At 49.2% G+C, this 17248-nt stretch overlaps 1 protein-coding gene across 2 annotated transcripts in view; it reads right to left on the bottom strand.

Annotated features, from left to right (window-relative positions):
• STARD9 (StAR related lipid transfer domain containing 9) overlaps positions 1 to 17248 on the bottom strand; it is a 129696-nt gene that overhangs the window by 19354 nt on the left and 93094 nt on the right. For both annotated transcript variants that reach the window (XM_036255709.1, XM_036255718.1), the window contains exons 23-26: positions 6822 to 16991; positions 6446 to 6643; positions 5082 to 5265; positions 4569 to 4706 (exon numbers count right to left, since the gene is read on the bottom strand). In XM_036255709.1, the coding sequence (XP_036111602.1) occupies positions 4569 to 4706; positions 5082 to 5265; positions 6446 to 6643; positions 6822 to 16991 (10690 nt within the window). The remainder of the gene's footprint in view (positions 1 to 4568; positions 4707 to 5081; positions 5266 to 6445; positions 6644 to 6821; positions 16992 to 17248) is intronic.

Raw genomic sequence — 17248 nt, 5'->3', positions numbered from 1 at the left:
TACATCATTTAAGGGGTTAATTTCCAAAATATATAGAGTACTCATACAACTCCAAAAAGGGAAGACAAGGAATCCAATTAAAAAATGGGCAAAAGGCCCTGGCCGGTTTGGCTCAGCGGTTAGAGCATCGGCCTGCGGTCCTGAGAGACCCGGGTTCGGTTCCCGCTAGGGGCGCGTGCCTCGGTTGCAGTTTGTCCCCGGCCCTGGTCGGTTGTGCGGGTGGCAGCCACTCGATGTGTTCCTTTCACATCGATGTTTCTCTCTCTCTCTCTCTGTTCCTCTCTCTCCCTCCCACTCTACCTGAACAAAAAATGGAAAAATGTCCTCGGGTGAGGATAAAAAAAAAAAAAAAAATGGGCAAAGGACTTGAATAGACACCTCTCCAAAAAGGACATGTAAATGGCCAAGAGACATATGAAAAAATGCTCAACGCCACTAATCATCAGAGAGATGCAAATTAAAACGACTATGAGGTATCACCTCACACCTGCCAGAGTGGCTGCCATCAACAAATCATCACACAGTAAGTGCTGGCGAGGGTGTGGACTAAAGGGGACTCTAGTACACTGCTGGTGGGAATGCAGACTGGTGCAGCCACCATGGAAAACAATATGGTGTTTCCTCAAAAATTAAAAATTAAACTGCCATTTGATCCAGTGATCCCACTCCTAGGAACATATCCTAAGAAGCCTGAAATGCCAATCAGAAAAAAATATATGTACCCCTATGTTCATAGCAGCACTATTTACAATTGCTAAGATCTGGAAACAGAAGTGTCCATCAGTAGATGAGTAGATAAAAAAACTATGGTATAGCCCTGGCTGGTTTGGCTCAGCGGTTAGAGCATCGGCCTGCGGTCCAGAGAGACCCGGATTCGGTTCCCGCTAAGGGCGCGTACCTCGGTTGCAGTTTGTCCCCGGCCATGGTTGGTCGTGAGGGTGGCAGCCACTCGATGTGTCCCTTTCACGTCGATGTTTCTCTCTCTCTCTCTCTCTCTCTCTCCCTCCCACTCTATCTGAACAAAAAATAGAAAAAAAAGTCCTCAGGTGAGGATAAAAAAACAAACTGTGATACATATATACAATAGAATACTATGCAGCTGTAAGAAAGGAAGATCTCTTATCCTTTGAGACAGCATGGAGGGACCTGGAGAGTATTATGCTAAGTGAAATAAGCCAATTAAAGAAAGACAGACATCACATGATCTCACTTATTTGTGGAATATAATGAACAAAACAAACTGATGAACAGAATGGACCCAGAGACATAGATGTGGGATAGACTGACAAAATTCAGAAGAGGGGAGTGGGGGGAGGGAAGACATAGACTACAGAACTTATATGCATGTATGCGTAACCAATGGAGATAGACAACTATGCGGGGGGAGGGGGGGGATGTGAGGGATCAGGAGGAGAGTGTCAATGGGGGAAAAGGAGAACCATATGTAACAAAAATAAATTAGTTTTTAAAAAGTGAAAGAAATATCCCTGGCCGGTTTGAGCGTTGACTGTGGTCCAGAGAAACCTGGGTTCGGTTCCTGCTAAGAGCACATACTTTGGTTGCAGTTTGTCTCTGGCCCTGATTGGGTTGTGCGGGTGGCAACCACTCTATGTGTCCCTTTCATGTCGATGTTTCTCTCTCTCTCTCCCCACCTCACTCCTACTCTATCTGGAAAAAAAATAGAAAAAATAATCCTCCGGTGAGGATAAAAAAAAAAAAAAAAAAAGTGAAAAAAATAAACAAGAAAGAATACTTAGGAAATTTTCAAAAAAGAAGAGCAATGGGTACTAGAATATATATTATAAGCCTTAGTACAAGAAAAGTTGATGTCCTAATCTGGTGAGACAAAGATGAGCTGTCTAGATGAACTATCTAACAAGCATTATAGGTTATAGGTATAACTGAATAGCCATTTGAAAAGAATCAAGTTGGATCCATACCTCATACTATATACACTTTCCAAATGGATCAAAGACTTAAATATGAAAAATAAAGGCACAAGTTCTAGAAGAAACCATAGAAGAAATTCTTTATAACTTTGGAATGGAGAATGTGTTTTTAATTATAATTTAGAACATAGACACTTTATTTATTTATTTATTTATCTTCACCCGAGGACATTTCTCCACTTTTTGTTCAGATAGAGCGGGGAGGGAGAGAGAGGAAGAGAAAGAGAGAAACATCGATGTGAAAGGGACACATCGAGTGGTTGCCACCCGCATGACCCAACCAGGGCCGGGGACAAAATGCAACCGAGGTATGTGCCCTTAGCGGAAACCGAACCTGGGTCTCTCTGGACCACAGGCCAATGCTCTAACCGCTGAGCCAAACCGGCCAGGGCAGAACATAGGCACTTTAAAACGGAAACCTGATAAATAGATAAAACTTCCTGAATGGTTCCAAACACAATAAGTAAACTTGAGAGAGAATGCAAAACTGGGAAAAAAACATTTATCATTCATATCAGGAAAGGGCTATCTTGCACTATGTAAAGAATTCCCAGTAACTGGCACGAAACAAATAGAGAAATGAGCAAAGGGTATGAACAGATGGCTCAGCAACAGTCCAAACATTTGATAACATGTTGGCAAGAGTGTGGGAGGAAGGTGGACTTACACCTGTTGCTGGTGAGAGTAAAAATCAGTATATCTGTAAGGGAAAATCTGTCAGTATCTATCAAATTTTCAGATGCACATACTGGTAGAACAAGTCCACATCTGGGAATTTATCCTGAAGATACATTTGCACATGTAAGAAATGACACATGCACAAAGCTATTCACTGCAGCACTGTTTATAACAGCAAAAAATTGAAAACATCTCAAGGCAGAAAATTAATTAAATAAATTACAATGTTCCCCTACAGTGGAATGCTATTCAGCAATCAAAAAGAAAAAAAGCAAGTTCTCTAGATCATCATGTAAAGATACACCAATTGGAAAAATACATAAAATACAGAACAGTGGCATACATACTTTATTTTGTATGAGTAAAGACGCTCTATCCAGAAAGACCCCTCCCCCACTATGGAAAACAAAACAACACTGTTTTCTTGGGTGAGGACATGGAGTAGGTAGTTGAGTATTTCCCCATATACCCTTATATATGTATATATTTTTTTGCCTTTTTTACTTCATATTAACCATACAAAACATCACATTTAAGAACATGCAGTTAAAGAGAAAAAAAACACTATTTAACTGTTAAAATGAACAAATCAGCACTAGATTTACTGACATTCAATAGCCAAAAAAATATTTTTAAGGGAAAAAAAGCAAAGGGACAATGTGGGTACAATATGCTTCCATTCATGGGCCTTACAAAGAGAGATATTCTTATAGATGCACAGACTATGTCTGGAAATATACTAAACAGGAATGAATGATTGCTTCTGGGGAGGGCAGATAGGAGACTGAAATATGCACTTGACATTGTGTGTCCTTTGCTACTGTTTGAAAACTATGTATTTTTTACTATGTGAAGTTTTTCTTTATAAAAGGAATTTCAAATTTTATATCCCCAGCCAGATCTCACCTCTGAGCTCCAGCTCTGTATTCCAGCAGCCCCTGTGTTTCTCACAGGCACTTTCAACCCAGTAAATACAAAACTAGACTCATGATCTTCCCACAAAACCTGTCCACCTCCAAAGCTCCTGTCACTGTCGACATCACCATCCCTTTGGCTGCTCAAACCCAAAGCATGCATTGTTTTCAATTCCTCCCTCTCCTTTCCTCCACATCCAGTCAATCACAGGTCCTGTGGATGTTTCTCTTCTTTGCATCCACACCTGTCATCTTCACTGCAGTGCCCTCCACCAAGCAGTCATTGTCTCTCACTTGGCTTTGCCATGGTCATTAACGGGTCTACCGGAGCTGCTCTTGCCCCCTTCTCACAATCCCGTCATTCTGCTCCCTACTTAAAGGCTTTTCAGCAGCTTTTGGGAAGTAACATGATTGGATGGATTAGAAAGGGCCCAGAGTTCTCACTAGAGTCTACATGATCTTGCCTTTTCTGACCCCTTTTTATGTCATTCTCCCATTTCACTCTTTACACTCCAGCCACACAAGTCTTTCAGTTCCTCAGAGACTTCCTCCTTCAGAGCCTCCCTTGCTGGACCCTCTGGAAGGCTGTCCTCTTGCCCCCTCGTCTCTCTGGACTCTACCAGCACTAAGCTTTCACTGCGTTAACTCTCTCTCACCCTTACAGTCTCAGAGCATCTTTACCAAGCTTCCAGACTAGGTCAGGTCTGCCTTTTATCCTGACTTAGCATCCCTTCTTCAACTATCAACAATAATTAATCATTATAAACTCTTTAATATTTATCCTTCTAATAGTCTAAGGACAAGAATAGTTTTGCTCACTGCTATATCCCCAATGACTAAACAACACCTACAAAATAACTCTTGTTGAATGAATTCACAGGGAGAGAAAGACAGAACTACAGGAAAGGCCAAAGGCCACCGTCCATCAAATGTCAGTATTGGCCTCCAGGAGGCAGAACTTCCTGCTCAAACTCTTGCCTTAGCAGTCCCGGCTCTGGCTCGTACCCAGCAGCATCTGCTTACTCACCACACTGCCTGGGGACTGGAGCTGGCCTGACAAGGCTGAGCTGCTGTTGTAGCCAGAGGTGACACCAGAGGCGAGGCTCCCATTGGAGCTGGTGCACATGGAGCTGGAGGTGGCCAGGATGTCTAGTTTTTCCTCTTCCTGGGAAGGACAGATCACCGTCAACCAGCTTCACTACACCCTCACTACCCACGTCCCACAGCCCTGAATCCACCCCAGACCCCATCACTCCCAGTGCCTCCCACCTCAGCCTCATACCCTCCCCACACCCATACCCCAACTATATACCAAGGCGGCCTCCTCCCAGACTCTGGCCCAACGACAGGAGCTGGTCTGATGAGGATGACATGCAAAGAGAGAGTGAGCACAGCTTTGACCCGGCAGCAGGGGTCCAGCGTTCTCCTCCAAATGCTACATCCCCTGACTGAGGCAGCACCAGTGAAGACTGCCCCAGTCTGAGGTCTGCCTGCAGGCTCCAGGCCCACCCTGAAATCAGAGGCTGGCCCTAGTCCCCACCCTCAGCAGCTGGGAGATGATCTGCTGGTGGATTCTCTGCTTCTCCTGTTCAGTTTGCTCTCGCAGTCGGTCCCGCGCCCGGGCGATCTCCAGTTTGGCCTCCTCACGAGCCCGCTGGTATTCTCGCAGCATCAGCTCTATGTCAGAGGGTGGGTGAGCAGACTTTGATGCTGACCCTGGGCTCCTGGGAAGAACCAGAGGGGCAGAGAGATGCCTTCTAACATGGTGCGTGGGCGACAGCCCTGGCCTGCACACCCCAGGCCTCTTCAACACCACTTTTTTTTTTACTTTAATTTTGTTATTTTTCAGTTATACTTGATGTACATAGTAGTTTCAGGTATACAATCCAGTGATTAGATAGTTACATACCTTACAAAGTATTCACCCTGATAAGTCTAGTGCCCATCTGACACCATACATACTTATTACAGTATTATTGACTATATTTTCTATGCTGTACTTTACATCACCATGACTATTTTGTATTTCTTAATCCCTTCACCTTTTTCACCCATTCTCCTAACCCTCTTCCCATCTGGCAACCATCAAAATGTTCTCTATATCTATGATATTTTTTTTCTATTCTGCTTGTTTATTTGTTTTTCAGATTTCGCATGTAAGTGACATCATATGGCATTTATCTTTCTCTGACTTATTTCACTTGGCACAATACTCTCTAGGTCAACCATGTTGTTGCAGATGGCTAGATTTCTTTTTTTGGACTGAGTCACATTCCACTGTATATATGTACCACTTCTTTATTCATTCATCTATTGATGGGCACTTAGGTTGCTTCCATACCTTGGCTATTGTAAATAACATTACAGTGAACAGAGGGATGCATTTTGTCCTTTTGACTTAGTGTTTTGGGTTTCTTTGGATAAATGCCCAGAGATAGAATTGCTGGGCCCTTCTTTGACTTGTTATAGCTTTTGTTTTAAAGTCTGTTTTGTCTGGTGTAAGTATTGCTGCCCCAGTATTTCATGAAATACCCTTTTCCATGCCTTTACTTTCTGTGCAACCCAACTCTTGAGGATCCACCCTCTCTTGCCCACAGGGTCTTAAGTTTAGTTTTATATCTCATTCTAAGGCTCAGACCTGCAGTCTCAGCATGTCACAGCTACTGCTCATCCTCTCCCAGGACTTCTCTGCCCACCTCTCCCTCCCTCTCTCCCCCCCACATCCTCTGTTCCCTTTGCCCCAGTCTCCCACAGCCACCTCCACTTGTCCACAGGTACAGACAACCCACTCCTGGAACTGCTCCTGTGAGAGGAAGCCACAGCCTCCAATCTCCAGGATGCTCCCTATAACCCACTCACCCCATACAGAGCCTACTCCCTGCTGGGTTCTGGGTCCACCTGTACCTGGTTGTCTCTACAACATCCTTCCTCAGCTGCTGCAGGTATTCTCGGCGCCTGCTGGGTAAGTCAAGGTCACGGGTGGGGAGATCCCTGTTAGGCAGGAGGCTCAGTTGTTTCTGGGGGCTGAGGCTTCGTGTTCGGCGGAAGTTCTGAAGTCGCTCAGCACGCTGTCTCCGGAGGGACTCAATGGTTTGTTTTTGCCTGAGATAAAATGTGATTGATTCTCTGAAACTGGCCATGAACACCATTCTCCATCTTACAATCTATTTCTGATCCCTGTAAGATCCCAGAACTGAGCAAGAGGAGGCTCATAGCCTTCTCGATTCTCTTTCCTTTCAGGCCACCCTTTGCCCTCCCACTCCAGGCTGGGGTCCCTTACCGGGCATGGAGCTCCTCCCAGGCGGACAGCACAGGTGCATCGGCAGTGAGTGCCTCCCCTGTCCCACACTGCAGCACCTGGAGCAGGGCATCGGACTTCCCAAAGCCGTGGTGCAGTTTTGCTTCTGTGAGTTCCATGCTGAGTGAGAGGTTCTGAGCCCCAATTTGCAGGGGGATCTGCTCCCTCTGGGACCACTCAGGATCCTGGCTCTGGTTGTCAAGAGGTTGTGAGGGATTTTGTCCCTGCTCTCCAGAGCTGAGATCATGTCTGGATCCCAGCAACTCCGTCACTCCTAGCTCCCCAGGAGAGCCATCCTGAACCCCACACCAATTACGAAATTTGTTATGTACTGGGAGGTCCCTCAGGCTGTGATGCTGGGGCTTCGGTGCCATGCACACCTGAGAACTGGGGTGCAGAAGCCCCTGAGGTTCGCAGGCCTCAGTTGGGCCCAAGGTAGAGCCCTGGAGCTTTGTTTTATCAGTCAACCCAGAGACAGCACAGGGGCTGAGGTGCTGCAGGCCTCCCTGCGAAGAGGGGTTGTCTAAAGTGGGTTGCAGCTCCCCTGGAGATGCTGAACTATCACCTCCATTTTCTGTCCTGCTCTGACATTTATTTGGCCCCCTACTGCTAAGTGGTCCACACTCCAGGGAAGCCATGTCCTCAGGGACAAAGCCCTCAGCCGGCCTCTGACGCCTGCTCCTCAGTGGTAGAGGTGGCAGTCTGCTCTGGACCCAGGAGGTGGTCTGGGGCTGAAGCTGCTGGAGGGGCTGCTCTGAGAAACTAACTTGGATTTTCGAGCTGTGCTGTGGGCTGCCTGGGGAGCTTACCTCAAGGACAGACCTACCCTCATTCCTTTCTAAAGAACTTCTGCCTTCTCCACACAGAACCCGCACTCTCTGGGAGCCACCTAACTTATCAATGGTTTGAGAATAATTATCCACTGGAGGCCTGGGGGAATCAAGGGGAAGGTCTGGGCTGGAGACAAGCTTCTGATGGACTTCAAGAGGGTGCACTAAGGGGGCTGAGAGAGACAAAGAGCCTTGGGGAAGCTCTGACCCTTGAGTGCTAGCCCTAAGTGTGAGGATTGGGGAGGAGGCCCTGTCCACCAACAAGGCACTTGTGGGGCACAACTCCTTCTGGATCCTAGGCTCCCCGACAGACTCTGCAGCAATGGGGCAGGGTCCTGGGGAGCGAGAGATGCTAAGGCTGGGGCTGCTGACAGCCAGGCAAGAGGGTTCCTCTGGCTGGGAGCCGGGAGGCAGGGAGGCATCAGGAGAAGCCTGGGGGTTCACAGAAGGAAGGTTCTGTCCAACCGGGGCCTTCTGAAACCTCAAATGGGATGAGTGTACTGAAAGGCTCTGAAGCCTGCAGTGGGTGCTTTCTTCCTGAAGATCTGGGAGTTGTGCTGTTTTCCATGCTATTTCCTCTGCCTCTCTCTTCTGAACTGCCTCTGGGACATGTTCCTTTTCTTGAGACATGATGGAGATATCTGAGCCCAGCACTTCAAGGACGACACTGACTTCCTGAGGGCTGGCCTCTGGGGCCTGGAGATGCACAGGCGGTGAAGCAAGGTCAGTCTGGATGCCCTCATCCACAGTGGTCTGAGTACAGCCGTCCATCATAAGGGTCTGGGGTGCCTCATCCGGGGTCTCCCCCTTGGTGTTCCGTTGCTTTTCAGCCACACCTGGCTGGGAGAGACTCCCCAACAGCTCTGAGGTACTGTGTAGGAGCTGCGAGAGGTGGAGAGACAGGTTGTGCATGCTGGTCCAGGAGGCCAGATTAGAGGCTGGCATTGCACTGGCTTCTGAATGAGTCGAAGAGATGTCAGTGTGGCTCCAGTAGAGCCCGCAGCCCAGAGTCTGTGTGCCCTGCTCCAAGGTGTTCATCCTGGAACGTCCCATGCGGCTGCCCGCCTCTGAAGGAGACAGCAACAGCATCTCACCCACTGGACCTGCAGCGCTTCCTTCAGCCCAGGGGGGCTCACTCCTCAGAGAGCCTGCTTCATCAGGGGTGCCCAGGAACTGGGCTCTCCTGTCAGGACCCTTAGTGGGAGCTGCTCCTTCAGGGCCCATCAGGACATGGTGGTTCCCCAAGGCAAGTGAGGAATCCCATACTTCCCAGGCCTCATGTGAACCTCGGGCATTTTCAATGCTGCTGGGTCGGCTCACCAGGCCCTGGGCATTGGCAGCGGTGCTGAGATGGGAGTGGAATGGGGAGTTCTGGTCTTCCATGCTGGAGTACCAGGCCATTTTTGATGGTACCAGGCCCTGGGATGTCTGGGTACAGGAGACATCGATGGCACTGCCAAACACATACTGCTTCCAGCCAATGCATGCAGGGCCCTCTGGATGGCAGGGTGGAGCATAGGGGTGGATGTCACTGGAGCTCAAGTGCAATACTCCTTTGTCTGCCTCGGAGAGCCATTTCTCTGGCCTGGCCTGGCCACCTAAGCGCTCTGGCGTTCCCTGCCGGGCCTGTTGGACTGTACCAGACATCCAGCAGGTCATGAAATTGGGGGTTGGCATGCGCGAGGAAGCTGAAGACGTTGGGTAAGGAGGGCTGGCAGGTTGATAGGGCCTGTGATCAGCACAGCTACTGTTCGCATTAGATAAGGCTTTCTGATTGTAGCCCTCAGCTTCCTGAGATGTTCCCACTGCTGACTTTTCCGAGCAGTGGCCCCTAGGATGTGGATTCCACAATTTGTCAGGCTCTTGTGTCTCTTCATCTGTGGGGGAAGGAGGTTCCACACTCAAGTTCAGCTCCTGAAGAGACCTGGAAGAGCTGACCACAGAGAACTGTGGTCTGGGGGAGGACCTGGAATGTCTGGGGCCAGAGAAGATCGCAATCACAGGAAGTGAGCGCCTGTGGTGGGGAGTCAGCTGCTCCCTGCCAGAGGAGGCCTGGCCAGGGCTTGGGGCCACAGACTCCAAGGAGTCACTGGCTGAGTCTTTAAAGCCTGATGAGAACATCTTGGACATAGGGGCCTTGGCTGCAGCCCCCTCCTCTCTGCCTGCATCTCTCATCTGACAGCCATCCAAGCCACCTTCATCAGAATGTGGGGGACGCATGCCCTGGGCAGGGTCTTCACCATCACCAGAGGCCTGCTCCCTCTGCTGCTTGTCTTCCTCCCAGGGACCACCAACCTGGGGACTGGAGGTGTGCTTTAACTTTGCTACCAATCTGGCTTGGGGATCCAAGCCACTGTGAGTCCTGGACTCGGTGGACAGTTGTGGTTTTTCTGGAAGACATCTGATGACATTTATTAAACAGCCATGCTGTGGTTCTACCAGCAACTCACTCTCAACAGACCCTTCACTTAAATTCAGGGTGTGTTGTCTTCTGGTTTTTTCAGGTAGTTCTGGCTTGGTCTGAGACTCGTATGCATTCCGGCCACCTACTGAGCTGTCCTGAAACTTCCTCAGGGGCTCAGAGCACACACCTGTAGGAAAAGGGGCAGCCTCAAGCTCTGAGCTGGCTTTATTCTCAGCAACCTTTTCCTCAGGATCCCCTACAGCAACTGAGTGGCTGAGGGAACTTGTTCTCATATCGGGGGCAGGAAGGGAGCTGCAGCCTTGAGCCAGAGATAGGACAGCAGCAGTGGCAGAGGGTTCCACAGTGTTGCTGTCTGTTGGCTCAAATTTCACATGACTGCCTTTGGGCTCAAGGCCATGTGTCAAGAACACATCAGGGTCACTGGAATAGCTCTCTCCTCTATCATTCATTCTATAGGCCCTGCAGGATACGATGCAGGTTGGGTGGAGAGTTTGTGGGGCAGTCTTTGAAATCCCCTTGCCCAGGTCACCATCTCTGGAACACAGTAAAGTGGAGGACGGGGAGGAGCAGGCATGAGAAGCAATGGGTTGAGAGTTACACAGTTGTTGGCAAGGAAGAGTCCTCCTGTCTTCTTGCCCCTCAGATGGGCTGAGAGTCCTTCTGCCTTCAATGCTCCCTGACAAGAAAACATAATCTGAAGTTTCCTGTGGACCTCTGCACAGGGCCTCCTCCCTAACTACCCCCGGATCTGGGCTAGGTCTTTGATCTGGCAATGAAGTTGGCCTGACATGTCTGCTGCCAGCCCCACAGGCTTCTGCCAGCCCAGAACCAACAGTCCCCTCCTTCACACACTGCTGTGAGGGAGCTTCCAGCTCAACTCTTTTCAGGGCTCCGGGCGGGATGGTGCCTTGTTTGCGACTTGCCCTCCCTTCTTCTAAGCCATTGGAAGCCTCGAGGTCTTGGGCATGGTCTTGGTTAGGCCTCGGGAGACGGGCAGAATTCTCAACTTCACAGATCACAGGCTGACTTTCAAAACAGGTTGTTTTTCCTCCCTGTGCGGCCACTATGAAGTTACCTGACCCTCCTCCATATGTGGTGTCTAGAGTTCTAGGTTCTTGGTGTGCCTGGCTGCCCTCCTGACTGCCAGGGGGCATGCCCTCTGCTGTTTCCCAGGGAACTAACCGGCTTTGCCCATGCCCACTCACTCTAGGACTGTCTGAAGGGCCCTGAGAAGACAAGGCAGCCACTCCTTTCTCTGGTGTTACCCTCCTGTCCTCCTCTATAGCTGATGAAGAAGGAAGACTGTCTGAGCCTACAAGATCAACAGAAGGTATTCCAGTTGCTTCTTTCTTTTTCTCTATGACTTCAAAAGGACCAGAGTGACATATACACTGCTCACCTGCTCTCAGGAAATGTCTCAGTTCTCCAGAATAATGGCTTTTTCCTAGAGCAGGGTCAGCATGGGAGAAGGTCTGTGAGGGCTGCCCTTTGTTAACGTCAGTGTTGAGCAGAGGCTGAAAGCTGTCTGCAGAAAGGGATGTGGTCTTAAGGACTTTCCTCTTATCGGTCCACAGACATCCTGGTTCAGCAGAGGGAGATGCCACATGAAATCCCTGTGCTTCACCCTCACTCCCGAGCCTGTCTGACACTGGCTGGTCCATTTGTTGACACTGAGGCCTGCCAAGGGCCCTTGAAGAACATTCACGTTCTAATAAAGTCTCATAATAAGGAAGGGCTGTGCCCTCAACCACCAAGTCATGAAGCTGCTTTCTGTGGGTCTTTGTCTCTCTGATCTCCTCCAACACAGCCAGGCCAGTGCACGTACGGGTAGAGGGCTCCAGGCGTGGCTCCAGGGACACAGGTGCTGAGCAAGTAGCACTGATAGGACTAGGGTCCTTGGCTTCCACCTCTGCCTTCTGCTTCATCTCCCTGCCTTGGTCATTACCCTCTTCTAAGGGACAGTTGGCCCTCTTTTCAAGTGAACTAGAGACCCTGTTCAGGGAACTAACTCTTTCTGTTTCTTTTTGTACAGCTGCCTCAGCTTCAGAAACAGAGCCCACCCTGGTGCTTCTGGGCCCCCCTCCTTGGTCTTGGGGGCTGGAGCTTGCTGATATCCAGCCCTCAGCCCCCAGGGGAATGGTCTCTGGTGCACTGGATTGATCCCAAGATCCCATGGCCATGAAGATGGCAGACCCACACCAAGCAGTGCGTGCCATGGAAGAGCCCTCTTGAACATTTCCCTGGAGGCTGTGGCTTCCGGGCTCTCCACCCTGGCCCTGACTTCCTGCTTCAGCTACCCAGGGACTGTTAGGCATTTTCAGCACCGTAGGATCCAGCACACAGTCAACTGAAGAAAGGCCTACAGCATCAGGCACTTGAAGATAGCTTCCTGGCAGTCTCGGGGAATTCAAGGGCAAGGTGTTGTTCAAGTCTTGGTGAGGAGTCACAGAGGAATCTGGTTGGCTCAGTGATGGGCTGGTGTCCTGGGTGAAAAATGTGCCCATACAACGTTGGCTCGGACTAAGAAGTTTCTGAGTCGATGTGACCATTTTGTATTTGTCTTGTAGGCTCTCTCTTCTTTGCACAGTCATTTCTTTAACTCTGCCTTGAACTTTTGGCTCCTCTGGGTTAAAACTACATATATGTTTGGCAACTTGGCTTTCCTGAAAACCTTTCACAGTCTCTGATTCCTCAAGACTCCCTAAGCCACAGGGATGCCCTCTGTGGCTCGCCAGTGCAAGCACCAACTCGCTTTCCTTCTCAGAGGGCCACTCGAGCCCGGGCTGCAATGGTACAGCTCCAGCCAGTGCTTTTGTTCTCCTTGGATTAACAGAAGTTCTGATGCACTCACTGTGAGTTGTACATGTCCCTAAATAATCACAAGTGTCCCAGGCAGGTTTGTCTAATACAGATGGGGGGCTGTGCTCTCCCACAAATTTAATGTCTTGTACCCATTCTCTTGACTTGAAGGGACTCAGGGTGATTTTGTGGACCTGGAGATCTTCCCCAGTGCTACTGTCAGCCTCTATTTCTCCAGCTTCACCATCCCTAAAGATAGCATCATCTGTCTGTTTTGGAGAAGATGGCTGATTCTTGAAAAACAAGTGGTTTCCAGAGCTGCCTGGCCTCAGGACATGGTCAGCCCTCTCCTGGTGCTGGAGCACAAATTCACCACTGAATCCCAGTGTTTGGGAAGCATACAGCTGCTTATTCTGCTTGGATTCAATTTCCAAGATACCATTTTCTAACTGCATTACACTCTTAATTAGCCTAGCCAGTTCATCAGCATTATTAACTATTTTATTCTGTTTCTTTCCAGAAGGTGGTTCTTTGGGATTTAGCGTTTCTTGCAACTTTCTAGGGCCCTTGCATTCAGTGAGGTTTCTTCCCTGAGGGTATATAACTGACTGGAATCTTTCATGTGTAGACTCTATGCATGGAAGCTTAAACTCTTCTGAGCTGTCTTTGGGATGGAGAGATTTTCCAGGACACTCAGTTTCATTCTTCCCATCCTCCTTGTAGGCTGGACTCCCATCCTGAGCCATTATCTCTGGGCTGCTTACTCTAAGATGTGATGATCTAGACTTCAAAGAAAGAGCAGTTTCCCCTAGCTTGTCCTTGTCAAGGCCTAAACGGATGGTCTTATAGATGAAATCAGACCTGGCCCCAGAAGGGAACGGTCTGTTCATATCAGAGGCCTGGGGCTGTCTTAGGACTGCATTCTGATCCTGCTCTTCTTCCCTGCCAGCCCGTGATTCACAAACAAGAAGAGGCTTCCCAGACCCACAACTGTCAGAAGAAGCGTTAAAGGACTGTATAGTAGTCTTTTCTCTCTCCTGGAGTTCTGGAAGATTGTGTTTATTTAAATTTCCAACTTGATTTTCATATTCACATACTTTTGTGCTGGTAGAAGTAAGAAAATGTCCATTCTGAGCAACGAAAAAATACAATGAATTATGGCTTTCTTCTTTAATATTTCCAGGGTATCTCCCTATTTCTCCACCAACTTCATTGGTGGTCAGATCAACTGGCATCTCTGCTGAGACAGGCTTACATGAGGCAATCTTGGAATTCTGTTTCTGTAACAGCACTGACAAATTATTCTTTAAATAAACATTCTGGAGGACTTGGTAGTCATGACCAAAGCCCCAGGCTTCCCTGGGTGGTGGGGAAGGCACTCTCGCTTCTCTGCAAGCTGGGATCTCTAAGGCGGTTTCTGTCAGGGCATCCCGGCTTTTGGTCACATAGAACGTTTCTAAGGGAGGTGGCTGCAGGGAAGATGGGAATGAATTCCAAGGAGCAGAGTGCAGGTACAGCTCTGGACCCGACGGAAAGGCAAAGGAAAGACTGGTGTGTCTTCCAACCACTTCCTTGGAGCTCTCCTGGTAGTCTGCCTTCTCTTCCTGTTGGGGGTGGTGGCTGTTGTGATTTAATTGCCCTGCCTGGCCTATACTGTTCTTCCTGAGAGGTGTACAGCCTTGGGGCCAATGGTCTTCTATGGTGGCTATGGTGACATTACTGTGACTAGGGTTCTTCAGAAAGAAACATTCATCAAAGGAAGTCATCAATCCAGGCTTCCTCCCGCTACTCTGAGAGGGCTCTTCCAAGCTGTTCTGTTTGACTTCACATGCTTCTATCACGGACTTTGCTACCTTGTTCTCTGCTGCAAAGACCTGTGCATTTATAGTTCCAGAAGTTAATGATTCTACATCTGCTGAGTAATTTCCACTGTAACTCATTTCTTTCTCACTAGTTGTAAAGAAATCTGAAGTACCTTCTAACTCAACACTCGAACTGTCCTGTTCTTTCTCTGCCCTCAAATGCCTAATTTTGGATGTCTGAATAGGAAAGTTGTTGAAATTCAAACTGCTAGATACCCCAGAACCAACTGCCAATAGAGTATCTCCTCCTTTGCCAGAAGCTTGGGTCAGGGAATCAGCATCTTCCTCGAGGGAGGTGAAAGCTGGCCTGGGCTCTCCTGTGGCCTCCAAAACAGGATGAGATAGCTCAAGGAGGTACTCCTGTTGAAGGGCAGCCCAGTCCCTCTCACGGGCACTGCTAACATGAGTAAATGAGGTGGCAGAGGCAGGCAGCACGCTCGACACATTAGAGTTGTCTGATGTTTCAGAGTTGCCCTGCTGGGCTGTGTCAGGGACTCTGGCCTGAAAGGTGCCATCAGCTCCTGGCTGAAGAAGCCTGTAAGACCCCCAGAGTGACAGCCTGGATGTATCAGAAGCAGGAATTGTGTACACAGCTCTTACACTGCAGGGCAGCTCAGCACCGCCTGGGGGCAGTTTGGAGGTGTAGGGCAGAACTGCTTCTGAACCTGATGGCGTTAGTCCTTCCATATTTGGCCAGTATCCAGGCCTCTCCCAACCACAGAGCTGAAATTCCTGGACATCAGGGCTTGGACATAAAGAACCCACTATTCCTAGGGGGCTACTGAGATTGATCTTGGAATCACAGGAAAACCAGGAATCCATAGACAACAGAGGGCTCCCTCTTGAAACCTGCATGCCTTGGAGAGTGTTGGCTTGCTCAGAGGAGCTTGCCTCCACCTTCAACTCAGGCTGCTCACAGTGGGGCTGAGGCTTGGAATCAAGGTAAAATGAACTGCTCATTGGCAGGATGGCATCCAGCCTGGCTCCTGTTCTTTTGGTGATGGGATCAAGCCTGTACATTGCCTCCTGGCCCACTATGGGTAGACTGGGGGTCTGAGGGTGCCAAAATGTCTCTGTTGGCATCTCATCAGCTGAACTGAAGAAAGGGTCTTCTTGATGATCTCCCTCCAGTTCTTCCTCAGCATCAATCAGGCTATCCAGTGAAAAGCTCCTGTGAGCCTGGGCAAATAGTCCACTGTCTGAGGATGTGGTAAAGCCCCTCACAGAGGCTCTAGCTCTGGCCCTGGGGTGGCCATGGTCATTGATGGGATAATTGCCCCCTGGGCTGTCCTGTGGACCTTGGTTTCCATTCTCAGTCAGCGAGTCCTCAGATATTTGGCTGTTGTCACTTTCTGTGTTCTCTGGCTCTGGGAGATGCCATTCCTTCCTTTGGGGGTTCCCTGGCTTCGGCGGCTTCATCGGGGCATTGGCACAGACACAGGAGAGAGAATCCACCGAGTAACTGCTATCTGCATCTGACAAATCACCATCTTTTTCTCTTGTGTGATCTACTACTGGGCCAGCATCTATGAGAGAGGCCATGGTGTCTGGGTTCCCTGCACTGTGTTGCCTCTTCAAAGGGCTGCCATGAGGCAAACGAGATGACTTTTTGGTAATGTTTCTGACCCTAGTTGCCAGCACCTTCTGCTGCCCTTCTGATGCCCTTCTTGGAGAAGGTGATTTGGATTCTGCCCCAAAAGTCTTGACTGCCTTTCCACTTCCAGCTGCCTCTTTGGATCCACGGGGATGTGAGGAACTGTAACTGGCTCCTTTAGCAGCCTTGTGGGTCCCAAAATCCCCCTCTTTCAGCCACCATGCTAGTCTGTGGCCAGAGTCTGATAGTCCCTTAGCCCTCCTGGTCTGTGTGGAAGGTGTGAGGGCCTCTGGCTCATCCCTTGGCTTCAACTTGTTAGCTGGTTGGCCCAGAGATGCTAAGCTCCGGGACACCATTCGGCGGGGCTGCTTACCTACTCTCTCCATTTCCTGGATGCTGGAAGACTCAGAGCTCATGGTGAAGCAGGTGCCTGGGGCCGAGGCTCTCCTCCTGGCCAAGGCTACCCTGGCTGTGCAGAGCTGCCCCTCACCTGAGAAATGGAGGACATTCTTGCTGAAACAACCTGTCTTTGGAGAGTGAGAAGCAGCCTGGGATTCTTCTGATTGGGTTTTCTCTGATGTCTGATCAGTAGAGTCGGGTGTAGGAGGTAACAGGGTGGAGGGGTCTCGATTCAGGACAACACTGTGGAGACAAGTAAAGCCATCTCAGAAAAGAAAGCAGTCATACTTCCTGCTGATACAGAGACTGTAAAGTCCCACCTATTTTGCATTGAAAGAGGTTAAAAACTAGGCCAATGTCACTGTCCTCTATAATCTTTGGTATCAGAGAAAAGCTCCATAGGTACAAAAGGAAACTGTGGACCATAGTCCTAGTTCTCAAAGAGGCCTCAGGTACACTCTGTTTCTCAATTTGTTATCTTATGAAAAAGTTGAACTGAA

This window comes from Molossus molossus, unplaced genomic scaffold, assembly GCF_014108415.1.
Source record: "Molossus molossus isolate mMolMol1 unplaced genomic scaffold, mMolMol1.p scaffold_m16_p_1, whole genome shotgun sequence".
Taxonomy (NCBI): Eukaryota; Metazoa; Chordata; class Mammalia; order Chiroptera; family Molossidae; genus Molossus; species Molossus molossus.
The sequence above is the reverse complement of the archived record's forward strand: the minus strand, read 5'-3'. Positions and strand labels throughout refer to the sequence as shown.